This window comes from Ascidia mentula, chromosome 6 (genome assembly GCF_947561715.1).
Source record: "Ascidia mentula chromosome 6, kaAscMent1.1, whole genome shotgun sequence".
NCBI classification, from domain to species: domain Eukaryota; kingdom Metazoa; phylum Chordata; class Ascidiacea; order Phlebobranchia; family Ascidiidae; genus Ascidia; species Ascidia mentula.
In genome coordinates, this window is record NC_138571.1 from 5,566,031 (window position 1) to 5,582,023 (window position 15,993).

Consider the following 15,993-nt stretch of genomic DNA (forward strand, 5'->3'; position numbering starts at 1 on the left):
ATTTGTAGCAGTCGATTGTCAAATGCAGTCGAGCCTGCTTCAAGCGAATAGTTTTATATAAACGGAAGTGGGTATGTGGAAATTTCTTCATGAACTAAACAATCTCGGGACGCTTGAAACACCGATGCAACACTTGACAAAGTTGAATAGAATTCGTTTGTGATAAAAACATCGCAAACCTATGGTAAAATGTGTGAAAATTATTTTCAGTTTGCAGCATTTTGTGGCACCGAAAACATTTCATAACGCCGATTAAACCAACCCCTCAGCGTCTCCCGAGAAAACAGTCTAAATCAAACGCGACAATAATAATTCCACACACACTAATAGAGATTTTTGTTGAATTCATGACAGCATGCGCATTTACCCAACGTTCATTTTCACCGAACGTTGTGATCAAAACACAGAGAAGAGCGTTTTACCTACGCACGGCAATATCCGGAATAATTACAACGGTCTTACTGAGGAACCATGAGTGTGAGCTTCTATTACTTTGCTAATGTTGCCTCACATTTACTAGTTGATAAGATGCTTCATTACTATTTGGTGTGTGAAGTTATTGAACACAACCAGGCACACAAAGTTACTATGCACTTATGATCAATTAATTTGATGCATAAATTTGCGTGGCCATCAAAATACCATGAAGGTTATCGAATGGGATGCCATGTGAAGGTGATCTCCTAACAGAGAACCACTGTCTGTCGTAGGATCGCACCCGGTCGCACTGGGGGAGTGATGGGTTGCGATAACTGCACGGCTCCAAATCATGAACCTGTCATCGCCATTTTAATGTGACAAGCATCTGCAATTGTTTATTGTTTCGTTCGCATAATCACAATTCCATAAAATGTGATGGAATATCATGGCTGCAAACAACAGCATTCGTTTCCATCGTAATAGTGAATGTAGAATATTTACAACGAACGCAATGAACGAAGCAAGAGCTTCCTTTTACTAAACACCTTAACACAAAGACACTGTAAAAATGTTTCCACTGCAACAGTATTGTTTATTTCGTTTACGTCATCATAATTCAACAAAAATTGATGGAAATGTTCAGCTGCAGCCATAACAACATATGCGCTTAGCCAACGTTCATTTTCACCGAACGTTCTAATCAAAACATGATGACGAAGACTCGCGCTAAACCTATGTGCCATGTCCGAAACAGTTATTACGAATTTACTGACGAAATAGCTTTTATACACATTCCATTGCTGCCTTGAATTCAACTGACAGTGGCGTGTGTTAATAATGCATCAATATTTGGAATGGGTATATTGCAAAATGTGATAGTTGCATGAAAATTGATCGATCAATTTTTCTTCGGTTTACTCACAAAGAAAGAGTGATTTTTCGGGCAACATTAATTTATATAAACTTATATCACTACATCTCGAATTTTCAGAAAAAATACTCTATTCTTGTTAACTTGGTGATACATTCGTAACTATTACTGTATTATGGAATGTTTCTACCTTATGAGAAACGTAGATAACGGAATGTAATCATACTTTCATTGACATTTAATGAGTCTACACAAAAATTGATCAAAAAAGTCAAAACAAGGAAAACACATTGTACGTTCAAATTATTATAATTTTTAACATTCAAGCAACATGCAAAAACATTTTATGTACAAATGAAACATAATTGACTCGACAGAAAGTTACAAAAATAAGCATTTTCGAACAGAGACGACTGTTATGTGTTTTGGCTGATCCAGCTCAGTTGCGATGCGAATAAGTCTAACACAAAACTATAACATACCGAAATTTACAGTTTCAAATTCCACAACCGATTGACAAAATACGGTAGGGTACAAATTTCTATACACACTCATATTAAATCTACTCACTGTTAATGCGTTGCATCACCTTTAAATGGACATGCCTATCTTCCATAGCAACGTTTCCTCCACTTCTATAACAACGTGTCTGTCTCTTTATGTCGGACAGAAACCTCATTCTGATAACGTCATCCATGACGCAGTAAATGAGGAACAGAACGAATCCTTGCATTCCGTTCACCAAGCTGTGAATGTAAGTGAAAACCTCGTTCGAGATTTCGTTTCCGATTCCTGAAACAGATTAAGATTTTTTTTTGGCAGAGGGTGAGCATTTCATAAGACGGATTCAATTAGAGCAAAGTTAACGATAAAGTATATTTATCGTAACTTACCAGTGAAGAATGCCAAGCTCCAGGTTCCGCCGAGCATCAAGAAGAGGAAAATGAACGTCTTTGCTGCTCTCTTTGCATCTTGTAGATCAACGTCGTCTCCTCTGTTCCGCATCCTTTGGGAGGTTAATGCTATGTATGATGTTTTGGCGATAATGAGGAGGTTAATGACGAGGACGAGAGCAAGAGGAGTGATGACGGAAATGTAGAAAACCGGAGTGTTGGGAGCCAACCAGCATCTGTCGTACTTGGGAATTGGTGTAGTGTTGTTTTGATAATGGTGGCACGCCTCGTAATAAGGCTGTGGTTTCATGTAGACGCCGAAGTGGAATCCCACGGGTGCGGATATTCCCACAATCAAGACGGGAAGAAGCCATCCAAAGGTCATAAAGTACTTGAGTCGATCTTTTGAATCCCAGGTTTGGAAGTCTATTGGATTGGAGGTAGCCATGAAAAGTCGTATTCCCTCGATCAGAAACCACATTCCTGTAGCAAAGAAAAACCTGTGCAAATATTATGAACATTGTTACCGTAAAATATTCACCTGAACACATCAAGAAGAAATGGTTGATCACTGTAAAAGCCATGCAAGACTGATCATGCGAGACCATAATATCGTGCAATAAGTTGACGACATGAAGAAACAGAAGTGATAACGTCAAACATATCTGGATGTAAATTCTGTCTCCGCCCTCATTGAAACAGAGTAGGATGATTGCGGTGAGCAGGAGGAAGAAGACGGATGTTGATTCTGTCACGTATGTTGTGATCTAGAAGAAGAAATTTGAATATATTTCACGTTTTGGACAGAACTGTATGCAAGCGCCATGACATATTCATAAAAAAATGTATGTGTACTTACCTTAACACCTTGGGGAATGGCGATGGATTTTACCGCCAGGAGGACGGAGAAAACAGTGAGGTGGTTGCAACTGCACGTCACGTGACCAGGGTTTGCTTCGGTGGTACAGCCCTCATCCGAATATAAAGACGCTGCTCCGTCGAAGAATGTGCATCTGGGCGAAAGTTGGGAGATTTTCTGGTTGCTTCCGTTTTTCTTCATGTTTTCAATTTCGTCGCAGGCTGATTGTGTTGACGTGGTAGGAAGGTCGAATCTCACAGTGCCTTGCAGTTGATTGTTATGTTTTACTTTCCCAATAGGTAAAAGTGTAGGAATTTCGTTCACATTCAAACCCACAATAACAAAATGGCTCGTATTATTGTTGGCTATGTAACGTGTTGTGACGAGGGAGCCAACTTGGTCAGTCGGACCATCGACCTTCACATCCTCTGGAATCATAAACTGGAGAACTGAAAATGCGACTTGGTTTGCTCCGTTTGTTTCCAACATTAAGTCAATGCGAGTTGAACCAAGCAAGATATTGGCAGTGAGTTGAGTCTGAGGACCATTCAATGTTGTATGATTGAAGTATAATTGGATATCACCATTGTGAAAAGTCATTTTGATTGTAGTTTTTGAGCTTCGGGTGATATTCTCGATAAGCTGGTCCATATGTATCAAATCTGCCGGGCTCGCCAGTTTTATGTTCATCACATTAATTGGCAAACCTGCGCGTATGTGTTTTGAGTTTTCATAAAATGTTGTTTAATTTTGATCATTTCTAAACAAAGAAAACAAGTCTTTATTTCGAATATTACATGCTATACAAGAAAACAAGTAGGCAAAACTTCTTATTGTGTATTTTCATGGACTTAAGCTTACTGTGAACAAGTTCATTCCAGATGTTGTTTGTAGTTAGCGTGGTCGTCAGTTGTTTGGTTGTTGGGGTGGTTAAAATATTTTGTTCGTTGGTGCTTTGCGATGCTGGCGTTTGTTTTTCTGGATTGGTGGATATCGTTGCCGCTTGTTGAATGGTAGTAAAGAATTTTGTTGGTTGTAAGGGTTTTGAATCTTCTGGAATTTTATAATTACAGATCAGTTGTTACATTTTTGTTTGTGCCAGTGTTTCTAGCATAAATGTTTATTTAATTTCCCTTTTTACTTAATCTTAGGAATTTGTATGGCAGGTATTCACTTACTGCAGTATATTGACAGATTAAGGCAGGTGTTTGTTTCTGTAATTAATTTTTCTGCATTTCCACCTGGATCACATTTTTTTATGAATGGTTCTGCATACATTTTGATTCAAACAAAGTATTGCAACGAGGTGTGCAAAAAGTGCCTTCACCAAATTTTTGTTATTACGATTTTAAGAAACTCACTTACATTTTTCGTATCCTACTATTGTGAATTCAAAATTTAAGCCAGCAACTGATGGTGTTGGTCCTGCACAAAACTCATGTTGGAAAAACGAAAATCTCACACAAAGCAAATCTAGTTGTTCAACATAAAAATATACAAAAAAATATAGGGTATGACACATTCCACCTGGTTGAAGGAATTGAATCTTGGCATTAATAGATGACGAAACGATTGACGTCATACAACAATCAGATGCGTTGCAGTTTTTTTCTGAATATTAATGTAATGACCTTTGCAAGTTTTTGTTTTATAAGTGTAAAAACTGCAAAACAGGAAAATTATTTATCTCACTACACAGTAATTAAACAATTTATTTATTTTGTGGAACCTTTGATATAAATGGAGGTCACTCCCACGACGTCTCCTGACCAGGACCCTACAAATAAAACCAAAGTTCAGATAAATCAAAATGTTAGTTAAAGAAAGCAGCAAAAAGATTAATATCTTCTCGTTTGAGGAAAGTGTAAAGATGTTATTAAGTTTAAAAAAAGTCAAACAGAAATGCAGCTACTTTTTGTTTGTAAAAAGACTTATTGGCAGTAAAAAAAAATATTTTTCATATTAATCTGAGTAAACTCACATCCTCCACCCGATCCAAAGTAAACTGGTTGTGATTGATTGCGAGGGGCAAAAACTACAACACAGAAAACAAATTTTGATGTATTTTATTCAACCGTAATTCTACAACGAATGAAGACGGAAGATTGGATTAAATTGACGACTAACACATATCTTGAATTTTACGATAAATTGTTTGTCATTGTCAGCTTCAGATAGCTGTAAAATCTTATCGGTGCATCCCGTTATTTACTATTTTTTTCTTGTGCTTGTACGAGTTTTTCGTCGTCATGTGTTTCTGTGTGTTTTTGTTGTTGGGCAACTCTGACGCGTGATTTTTTGAAAACAGTTACCACTTAAAGAGTTGAAAGTTTCACAAAAATTATTTTATTTAATACAAGATACAGAGATAGTAAGGTAAAAAAGCACAAACTTATTTATCAAATACTTCGGTATTTTGTTTGTAAGCATGGACGAAGAAAGCAGCAGACAATTGGCTTTTCTGTATACTCAAATTTGCCTTTAACTTATTATACCGAGTTATGCTACTTACCGCATGATTTCGATCCGTAGTTGCACAGAAATGTCACACAGTCACGAGGTCCACGATCTGAGCCAAAATATTTTATGTTGCTTCAGAATTTTTTTGTTTTTACCACACCTGGCGATTTTGCTAATCGCCCGCCCTTGCAATTTTACTGATATTTTAAACGTCTCAATTTGCAAGTGCCACAAATTCACAAGTAATTTTCAGAAGCAATAAAATGTGGTGACACTTGTTTAAGATAAACGTCACAAACAAACATTAAACGTCACAAACAAGCGCATTGGTCGTATTTAGCTCACCACAATAATCAGAAGATTCCATCTGATAAGTAGCTGTGAAAAGTACCAGCAGAAATGACATCACTACAATGTGACGTGCCTTAGTGACGTCACGGCACCGGTTAAACGGCAAAACTAAAATTCGGAACTTCATTTTTTGTATTTCCTAATTTTGTTTACAGATGTTTTAGCGAGGAACTGTATCTTTTTTGTCAATTGAATGATTTTAAATACGCCTAACAAATCTTAAAAATAAAAGATGGTGACTTACAAAACCAAACATTTACAAAAACAAACTTGTATTACAATTCCTCTTCCTAGCTAGCACTAATTGCCAATCGACATCACACTGACCTCGACACCAACCCAGACTTTGCACTTAAATTTATATTGATGTAACTGTATAAGGATGGTGGAATAAGACTGAAGCAATGAGGAAAAAATGATAAACAGGATATTGCGTTAAACAAACTGTGACGTCATTACTGGAAACGAGTGAGAGAGTATATATGCTTAACTGCGCCATGCAGTGGCCGAAGTTGTTTGCTTTCATATTAGCAAATGAACATTGTTACGTCGTTTTGTCTCTGCCTTGATATAGTCCACTATAATAAAGTGTTAATGATGAAACAAAAGAAAAAAAACATGAGTGCATGTCATATGGGATTATCATGGATATAACTTAGCAAATTCAATGCTATTTTTGGTCATCAATGGTAGAAAAATACCTATATTTTTTACACATTCTGAACACAAAAACTAATATTGTTTGATAACGCAGGTAAGTACTGTAAAGTAATTAAATAATATTTTGTATCAAAACAATGTAATTTATATACAAAAAAATTGAATGAGAGTAGCTGAATGGACCAAATTAACTAAAATAGCAGTGTAGATGTATCTTGTTTTTTTGCTGATCATTTCTAATCATTTAGTTGCATCACCCAAAACCGAATTATCCTAATAATATCTTAATGAAAGCACTTCCACAGCTCAGTTTTCCAAATTACGCGAAATCTTTGACTAGTTGATGATTTTAAAAATGTACTGCTCTTCTGGCATATACTTACTGTATTTTACGACGTTTCGTCTGCCATGCGGCGAGACTTCATCAGGTATAACGCAACAATTGAATCACACTGAAACACGCAGGGGCACAAAAGAAAAGGAAAAAAAGGGGAACGTTGACACCGCTTGTAAACTCACGTGCTGGAGGCAGAGGCACCAAACATTGCGGAAGACACAACCATCACAACAAATTATTGTAAACTGCCGAAAAGAAAACACATTGTTATTGACGCAACCACTATTTTTGGGGATGTGCAACGAGTCAAGAAATGACCGCTTGGCGTGGTCCAGCTCCATTTCCAGGACTTGGGCTCTATCGAAGTCAACTTTATGTCGCAATGTTACCGCATGATTGGCCAACGCAGTCTTGCTGGCATCTTTCGATGCGACATCACGGCGATGCTCTTTCTGTCGCGTTTTGAAAGCCCTCCCGGTTTCGCCGTTGTATACACCACTGCAATCCTTGCATGGTATCGAATAGACCACCCCCTTTGGTTCGAAAGCCTCCGTAGCAATGGGTCATGAAATTAGATTGCCAAGCGTTGTATGAGGCTTCGTGTAAACTTTTATGCCGTAATCCGACAATGTTTCGGTAAGGCCAGGTACGTAGGGAATTACAACTGTTCCGCTAGTGGGCGTTTCATGCTTCTGGGTTAATGCCGTTCTCGCGCTTAACATCCAGGCAGGATATTGTTTGTTCGCAGCGCATTTTTTACGACACTAATCTCTTTTGCTTGGTCTTCTAGCCTTGAAATGTGGGTCTTGGCTCTATCCATAAGCGATCTTACAACCGCCCTTTTATGTTCTATCGGGTGTGCCGAAAGAAACGAAAGGTAGCGATTCGTGTGTGTTGGTTTTCTATGAACACGAGTATTGATAACTCCATCCTTGCCCCGGTAAACTTCTACATCCAAGAAGGGTATTTTGCCACCACTCTCCTCTTCCAACGTAAACTTGATGGAATCCTCGATGCTGTTAATGTAGGTCAGGAAGTCTTGCACTTTTGCTGTATCAAGAATGGTAAACGTATCATCCACATATCGTCTCCAGTAACGCGGAGGATGCGCAAAAGTGGTAAAGGCTCTCTCTTCGATAGTTTCCATAACAATATTAGCCACTACAACGGATATCCGGGTTAGCAGGTTATATACACTTCACCCTATTTTCCAATCCTGCGCAGATTGTTCCATTATTTCAGGTTTCGGTGGTAAGAAAGGATTTGAAGCTTTCATAACAATGCTTGTGTCAAAATTGTACCATTGTCTTAAGATATCTTGTGTGGTCGATTGTTGGTATTACACATGCAAAACCACGTTTAAGTCAGTTACTATGTTTACAAAATTTTTTGATCGGATTTTGCAACCTACTACTCACTGCGAATACTTTCAATCCAGCTGGCTTTTGTTGTGGTCGATGGTTGGTTGGTTGTCGTTGCTTGTAGAGTTGTCAGTTGATTTTGGTTGTTTGTGAATTTAGTTAAAAATCTACAATATTGTAAATGCTGAATAGCCGTGAAAATTGCATTGCTTCGAAACCACCCCTTTAAAATCCAATTATTTGCATTTTGTGTCTTTGGAAATCACTTACTGCAGTAAATTGTTAAATTAAGGCAAGCGGTTGGTTGTAGTGATAAGGAAACTGCGGCAAATGGGTCGACTCAATTTTAAACTTCATGTAAGAAATAGATGTAAAATAATGACATCTCGTTTCATCAAAAATATGGTCTTTTTGCATTACATATAACTTAAGTTAACGGATAGATTTGTTAAAAACACTGCTTCTAAACCTTAATATCCATGAAAACATGAGTGGAAACACTTGAAATAAGAAGTGACGTATTCTGAAAATATAAAAAAATTATGGGTAGTTTGTATTTGGGAAAGCAACCACGAATATTTTACCCATTGTCAATTACTTACTTGGGGTTTTCCCGACCTAAGCGCGTGCTTGTTATTGGAAAATTCCGTGATAAATTTTAATATATTTTAGGTGTGATTTTTCGACCTTTATGATCAACCGATAATAATTTTATACCTTAATACATGGATACACATAGGGATAACACTTTGAAACATTGTAGTGCTTATTTCACTCATGGTGTTTGTGTGTTGCCACTGTAAACTTGTTATTGGCAATATTTCCAATTTAAAGATCTCGTATGATCTGGTCGAACTATATTTGTACGGAGATATTTTGTTGAACTAGTTTCTTCTGTTGACATATATTCAGAAATTAATTGCCTAACTCTGCAGCATGAAAACTCACTCACATTTTTTGTATCTTATACCGAGACTGTAGCCTATAATCCAAACCTGGAATAGAGGGAGTTGATCCTGCACAAAAAAAAAACAAGGTGAAACAAATGAAAACTCAAGACTTCTATGAATAGTATGATTAGCGATAAAATTGAAAAAAAAATTAAAAGTGCAACAAATTTCACCTGGTTGTAGGAATTGGATCTATATGTTAACAGGTGGGGTGGGGAATGCAAATTCACAAATTTTTGCTTTCCTTGCACAAAAATATCACACAATCTTTCGGTCCACGATCTAATGCAAAATAATTTTGTTTTAGATTGAAGTTATGCGAACATTGTTTATCTTCAAAAGATATCCTATTTCACGTCACAATCAATGCGACCAATATATTAAACTCACCACAATAGTCAGAAGGATTCAATTGATAAGTTGCTGTAAACAACAGAAGCAGAAGTGACATCACTGCAATATGACGTGTTGTGGTAACGTCATGCCACCGGTTAAACGACAAAACTAGCATTGAAACTGTCATTGTTACGATACCCTATATCTGATATTTCAGTAATTGTTTTACTTTTACCCTGACTTCTCAATTGTCTTTTTTTCCTAAATGCTGCTTTTCCAACGCAAAACTCTTTCGTGGTAGCATGACAAGGCAGACATGCTCCCTAGAGCAGCACTTACTAGGCAATCACACCCAGTCAATTGAGATCATTGCATTAACCTAATCAAAACTTACACAAGAAAACCAATAGATCACAATACCCTTTTTAAATGTACCAATTGCATATTTTGATATCCCACTTTTCTGTGCATTAAAGCTATCCTCAGACTCTACACGCAACAATATAACAACGCGCTCATATTTATCATCGCGTTACAAAAAGAAGGACGAAGTTTGTTACATTTCGTATAAAACAAAATATATTATGACGTGACGTCAACACATGAAAATATAATTACACGACTCAATAGCGCCACCATGCGGTTTAGTTGATGCAGAAACGAGAGGTGTTCTGGCATCATTTTTCTATAAGTTAAACAATCACTGAGCAAATAACCATGACAAAATTATGAGGATGATAAAAATGAAAAGTTATGAACAATAAACACAAGAAATAATAAGCCAAGGATCGACAGCTATCCGGACAACAATTTTGAAACCAAGAATATGAATTGAATGCTGTTACGTTGCTGGTTGTGCAAAGATGACAACACTCCGCCGAACATCAGAAAAAATATAACACTAAACACATTGCTCTTGAACTTAAATATGTTCTCGCTTTAGTTATGTAAAACTTCAACAACTATCTACATGGCTGCTTCCTCAAATGCATTAGAATCTAGTCCTCGATAAAGCAATATCTTCATACCATCGATATCAATGTAATAAGATATGAATTTAATTGTTGGAAACAAAATATTTCACATTGAAATGAGCTACAGTTTAATAATACCTATTAAAAAATCAATTCGTCTGCCTAGTCACAATCGATCCCAAAAAACATAACAATTCGTTTCTCTCATCTTGACAACAAAACGCAAACGATGATGATTCCGATAAACCAGAAAAAAAGTTGGTGATTCTATTTGCAGTCCTGCTAAGTCGAAATATATGTGAAATGTTATATCGACAAATATATTTTCACCACTAGGTCAATCTTGTGCGAATTATCTGTAGCTTCCAGACATAGTAAATAAACTATTCTCGCTGCCAGGCATAGTAAATAAATAGTAAACCAATGAAGTTCCGCCGGATGGTGGACGAAACGTAGTTACAATAAAAAACACTTGTAACTTATGTGCCAGAAGAACAATTCTTATTAATTGTGTTCCTGTCTTAGTAAATTGGTGTCGTTGATATTAAGACAATGCACAATCGATTACCGATGAGCTACAATTAAGAAACACGTCTCAACCTACATAATACATGTAATATCAATCAAATAGTTTTACAAAATTAAGTATGTCTTTGTTATTTGTTTTTCTAACGTTGTATGCGTCGGATAAATCCACAAGCGTAACTGTTTCAACCGTTAGGTACCGCACAAGAACACATTTGCAGCAATCGGCTACCTGCTTTATGTAAGTGGCTTAGACGAAACTAGGTACATGGAAATATTCTTTATAAAGTTAAAAAGACTTAAACACTTGAAACACGAATGCAACACTTGACAAAGTGAAATAGAATTCGTTTGAGAAAAACCTATGGTAGAACGTGTAAAAATTATTCTCTGTTTGAACAATAGTTTGGATGTGTAGAGCGGCATGGGCACTGAGAAACCATAAGGCGCCCATGTGAAGGTGATCTCCTCTCTGAGAACCATTGTCTTCCTTAGGATCGCAGCCGGTCGCACTGGGGTAGTGATGGGTTGAGATAACTGCACGGCTCCAAATCATTGACCGGTCATTGCGATTTTTACATGACAAAAAATTGTCAAAAACACATTTCAATTCTGTACTTTGATTGAAGTAGTGGTGACAATAAAGCTGACTACATTCTTGATCGAACAAACAAACATTACACTTCCTATACCTTGAATTTTTTGGTGGATGGTTAAATTTTGATGGATGGTAAAGTAGACGGATAGACCTTCTACACGATGCATCAACCGACCCTATGGGGTCCCTACTTTTCACGCTACGACCCAACGAATATGTGGTGCTAAAAGTACACATGGTCAGTTTCGGCCTTTTTCGTGAAAACGAGCGAATGAGGTGGGGGTCTTTGATGGGGTCCCAACTCAACAGTAAAGGTTGCTTCACGTTGAAATTTGATACGCTTTGTCACAAAGGACATGTCATTCGATCGATGCAAGTTTTGATTCGATTAGTAGTTTGCTTGTGACGTCACAATGTCCTTTGTTGTAAACGACATTAGGTGTCGTACAATTGAAAGATATCTTTAAAATTAACTTAGGTGTAAAGGAGAGTGTGAGGCCTTTCTGAAAATGTCGCAATAGATTCAATTGGAGCAATGGTTTTTGCTGTATAATCCTGACAATTTGTCGTGGTAAGAATAGTAGGCTACATGTTGTTTGTTGTGTTTTTTTCTCGTAAGAACTGCGAGTTGCTTTGGCGTGTTTGTGTTAGAAGACATTTAACCAATCAGTGAAGATCTCACGAGGCAAGGCAGGTTACTTATGGGACGTGTAAATTTTCATAAAATAATATTTTGGTTTTTTGGGTGTTGTACCTTATGGAGTAGGCCATTGCAGTTCGTTGTCGGGCGTAGCGCGTAAAGAGAACAAAACTTCAGAGTCTTGTAAATTTCGTTACGTCATAGGTGATGGCGTCATTTTATTTTGCATAGGTACTCGTAAGGTGTCATTTAACATCTGTGTAAAGTTTCAAGTTTGTAGTGCTAGGGATAGCCGAGATATTAGGTGTGGTGCTAAAAGTACACCAGACACTCTGCCCCTTTATTGAGCATTTTAGTTCCCGTCAACAAGTGATGCATAGCGATTTCATTTGAAACATTTTGTATTGTCTCTATTGTCCGACAATGTTTGACTTAAATGGCACAAAACGCCAGCAATAAAAGTCTAAATGTGCTCTTGGTTATTTAATTGATATTTAAATTTATTGATGATATTCACGATATTTCGTTTGTGCTCATAGATCGATCCAAATACATCGATTTACAATATTATTATAAGAAACATTTCTGAACATGAAAAATAAAGCACAGTGTAAAAGTATGTGAACAATCTTCGGAAAATGCAAAAATGAATATGGAGTAAGTTTATGGTATTAGACACTGACTGAAACATTTAAAATTGTTTAATACTGTATAATTACCGATGTCCGAAAATCACCAATTAATTAAAAACGAGAGCAGACTGGCTGTAAAAGAAACTACCAACACCAAGACACTACGTGGGCGCAATTGACTTATGGCGTCGCACTTGTAACTTCCATCGTTGTTGAAACATTGAGCGTCACCGCAGGGATATGGTGTTTGATTGCATTCGTTTACGTCTGTTTCAAGTGAGAATAAATGCGTTGTTTTTAGAATGAAATCCCTGAACTTAACATAATGTGAAACTACACATATTTTGACGTAGTACCTCCACACGTAGGCGATAGAGAGGACCAAACGGTTGTTCGACCAGCAGCAGTGCAAGTGCTTGTACCCGACCCATTTAATGCAAAACCGTTTGGACAGTTGAATGTAATTTGTTCTCCAACATTGTAAACATTCTTGTCCGGTGTTAAGGATGCTGATTGGACATTCGGTTTGTTGCATGTTGTACCTTAGAGCAATGTACTCCAGATAAATGTAAATGTGTCATGACAAATATGCAGAATTCCTTCAGTATCAGTACTTTGTCTCTTACTAAAGTATTGAAAACAAAATAGCAAACCGACAAACGTCGCTCTTTGCATTTCGTGAATGTTATGTGAAAACATGACATCATCTCACAAAAGCTATATTGTTCGATGTTTCACTTGTTATCCGGCCAACTTTCCTCGAGATACTAAGAAATTTTGCGCCAGATGAGCTTTTTTGAGTTGAATTAACGTTATGCCAGACAACGTCAGCAACAAGAATATTATATTCAGAAAAAAACATGTTTCAAAAACCTATGCATATGGGTGGTGCCAGAGGATTCCAATCTCCGGTGGCTAAACAAGTCATTGTTGATGTTCCGTTCAACAGAAACCCACTTTTGCAAGTGAAATATATTTGCTCACCAAGATTGTAAATAATCTTGTTTGGTGTCACGGATGCTGAAGGGACAATCGGTCTTTCGCATATCACTGTAGAAAACAGAGATATATAATTTGTGATCGATCGCATCTCACTTAAATGATAAGCAAACAAAAATGTACCAAGATTATTGTTTGTTAATTTATGAGTTCACCTTGACAAGTTGGTGGGTTAGGGATCCAAGTTCCTTTATTTTCAGTTGCTGTGCAAGTACTTGCTGATGTTCCGTTCGGAGGGAACCCACTTTCACAAGTGAATGATATTTGAACACCAACAGCATAAACATCAAAGTCAGGTATTATCGCACCAAACTTCACAGTTGGTTTGCCGCATGTTCTTACTAAAAAATGCACATTTGTTTGATAAAAATTGTCCATTTTAATAAATTTCATTGTGTCATACATACACACAAATTCAAACTGCACTTACCATCTGGTTCTGGAAAGCTCAATCCAGTCACTGCAAAGTTACAAAATAATTGTATTTGAAACAAGCCATCTAAGTGCTTGGTTTTGTAGAATACAACTTCCAACTGTCGCGTGTTTTCATATCTATTTTGTAAAAGCATACAACGAGGTTGTATCGCTCACCGTACTCAATCCATCCCGATACTTCCGTCACTTTAACGAAGAAACTTGGGCTTCTTCTACACCTGAAGTCACTAAAGCTCTTTACCCCATACTGATACCACGTGTCATTGCCGACGTCACAGATTAAAGGACCTCCATCATCAACCTTTACATGAAACAAGAAATTATATGAAGCATTTTATCAGTTAATAAGTCTCATCGTATGGTTGCCATTGGGTCTCTAACATCTACTTTGTCTCATTGGTAAAAGAGTCACATTTATAAATAAAATATGCTTCAAATCAGTGTTTCCAATATTTTTTACAAGGGGTTTCTTACAGTGCTAACATTATGCGTTTGTGAGTTGTTAGAATTGTGCTCTATTAACGGACTGGCGAAGATTATGATAATCTTATTACTCTGGTTATGTTATTACTCCGGTAACTGCAGGTAACAAGACATATGCGTAGTTTCAAAATACGATTCAGTTAACTTACTGAACACGTAGCTTTGAATAATGAGCCAGCACACATAATAGTGGAAGGCATTGTTTTTGAAGAACCGAAAAACTTGCGGTATTCGTCGTCACAGTAAGATCGACTCTTGACATTTAATGTGGTTTGCTGAAGATCATCAGGTTTGCTGCTGTCTGAAATCACGATTTGATAAATCTGATTTCAGAGCCAGTATCTAAGATCGTTAAAAAGCTTACCATACGTTCTCCCCCACCCTGCAAAGTGGCATTTTGTCTCGGACGGTACATCATAGTTTGGTCCTGGTGGAAGGCAAATAGGCCTCACGACGTCGTTGAATTTAATGCTGATCGTTAATTTGAGTAAAGCCAAGTCATATCCTCTCAGCTGATCACTGTAAAAGTCATATATCGTTTGTTTGTGAGTGCGTAACATCATACTTTCATGGGAAGTCTCAGTATTTCGCAACGTGAAAGCTTCGGTTACGACTCATTGTAGCCGTGAGGCTTACATAGGTTTAGTCGTTGAATGTTGGCTGACCAAATATTATTGGTTTGTATGTGATGGTCGTAACTGTAGCTGTATGTATTGTATGTATTGGTTTGTATATACATCAAAGTGCAACATTGCATCAGTTCTTCATGACGCAAATACTGCAGTTATGGTGTAAAACATAGGTTCCCAACCGAGGATACCCATGCCAATGTGGGAACAAGATTGCATTCCAAGGGGTACTCAGTTGCTTGGTTAGCTGATATAGCAATTCCTTTTTACTTTGGTAGTGAACTGTGCAGTATTTTTTAATATTATGTACTTACGATTATTTTCTGATTTAACGAGAAAAAGGGATAGATTGCATGATTTCATTCTTAACAAAACATCAAAGTGGTCCGGCGAATGTTTAGCAAAGGAAGTGGTTCAAAGCACTAAAATACTTTGTAAACCCAAATGTTTAGAATATAAACCTCACCTAAATTTGGGATGTTCGTGTTGACTTTCGACAGCAATTTTTTGGGTGGTTGATGTCACTGAACTGTTGCGAAGATTAGTTCCAACTAAAACAACGAGGCTAAAAAATATTTCT

The 15,993-nt window shown here is 37.1% G+C and overlaps 1 protein-coding gene across 1 annotated transcript; it reads right to left on the reverse strand.

The window, feature by feature from the left end:
- Positions 1 to 1,853: 1,853 nt before the first annotated feature.
- LOC145906992 (uncharacterized) lies at positions 1,854 to 2,296 on the reverse strand. Its single transcript, XM_082994438.1, has 2 exons — positions 2,185 to 2,296; positions 1,854 to 2,083 (listed from the first exon to the last, which is right to left on the reverse strand). Exons 1-2 carry the CDS (start codon positions 2,294 to 2,296, stop codon positions 1,854 to 1,856), a joined length of 342 nt encoding a protein of 113 aa, XP_082850564.1.
- Positions 2,297 to 15,993: the final 13,697 nt, after the last annotated feature.

Coding starts and splice junctions, on each gene's coding strand:
- LOC145906992 (XM_082994438.1), bottom strand. CDS start 2,296: ATGCGGAACAGAGGAGACGACGTTGATCTACAAGATGCAAAGAGAGCA. Junction 2,084..2,184: donor GAGCTTGGCATTCTTCACTG/GTAAGTTACGAT, acceptor AATCTGTTTCAG/GAATCGGAAACGAAATCTCG.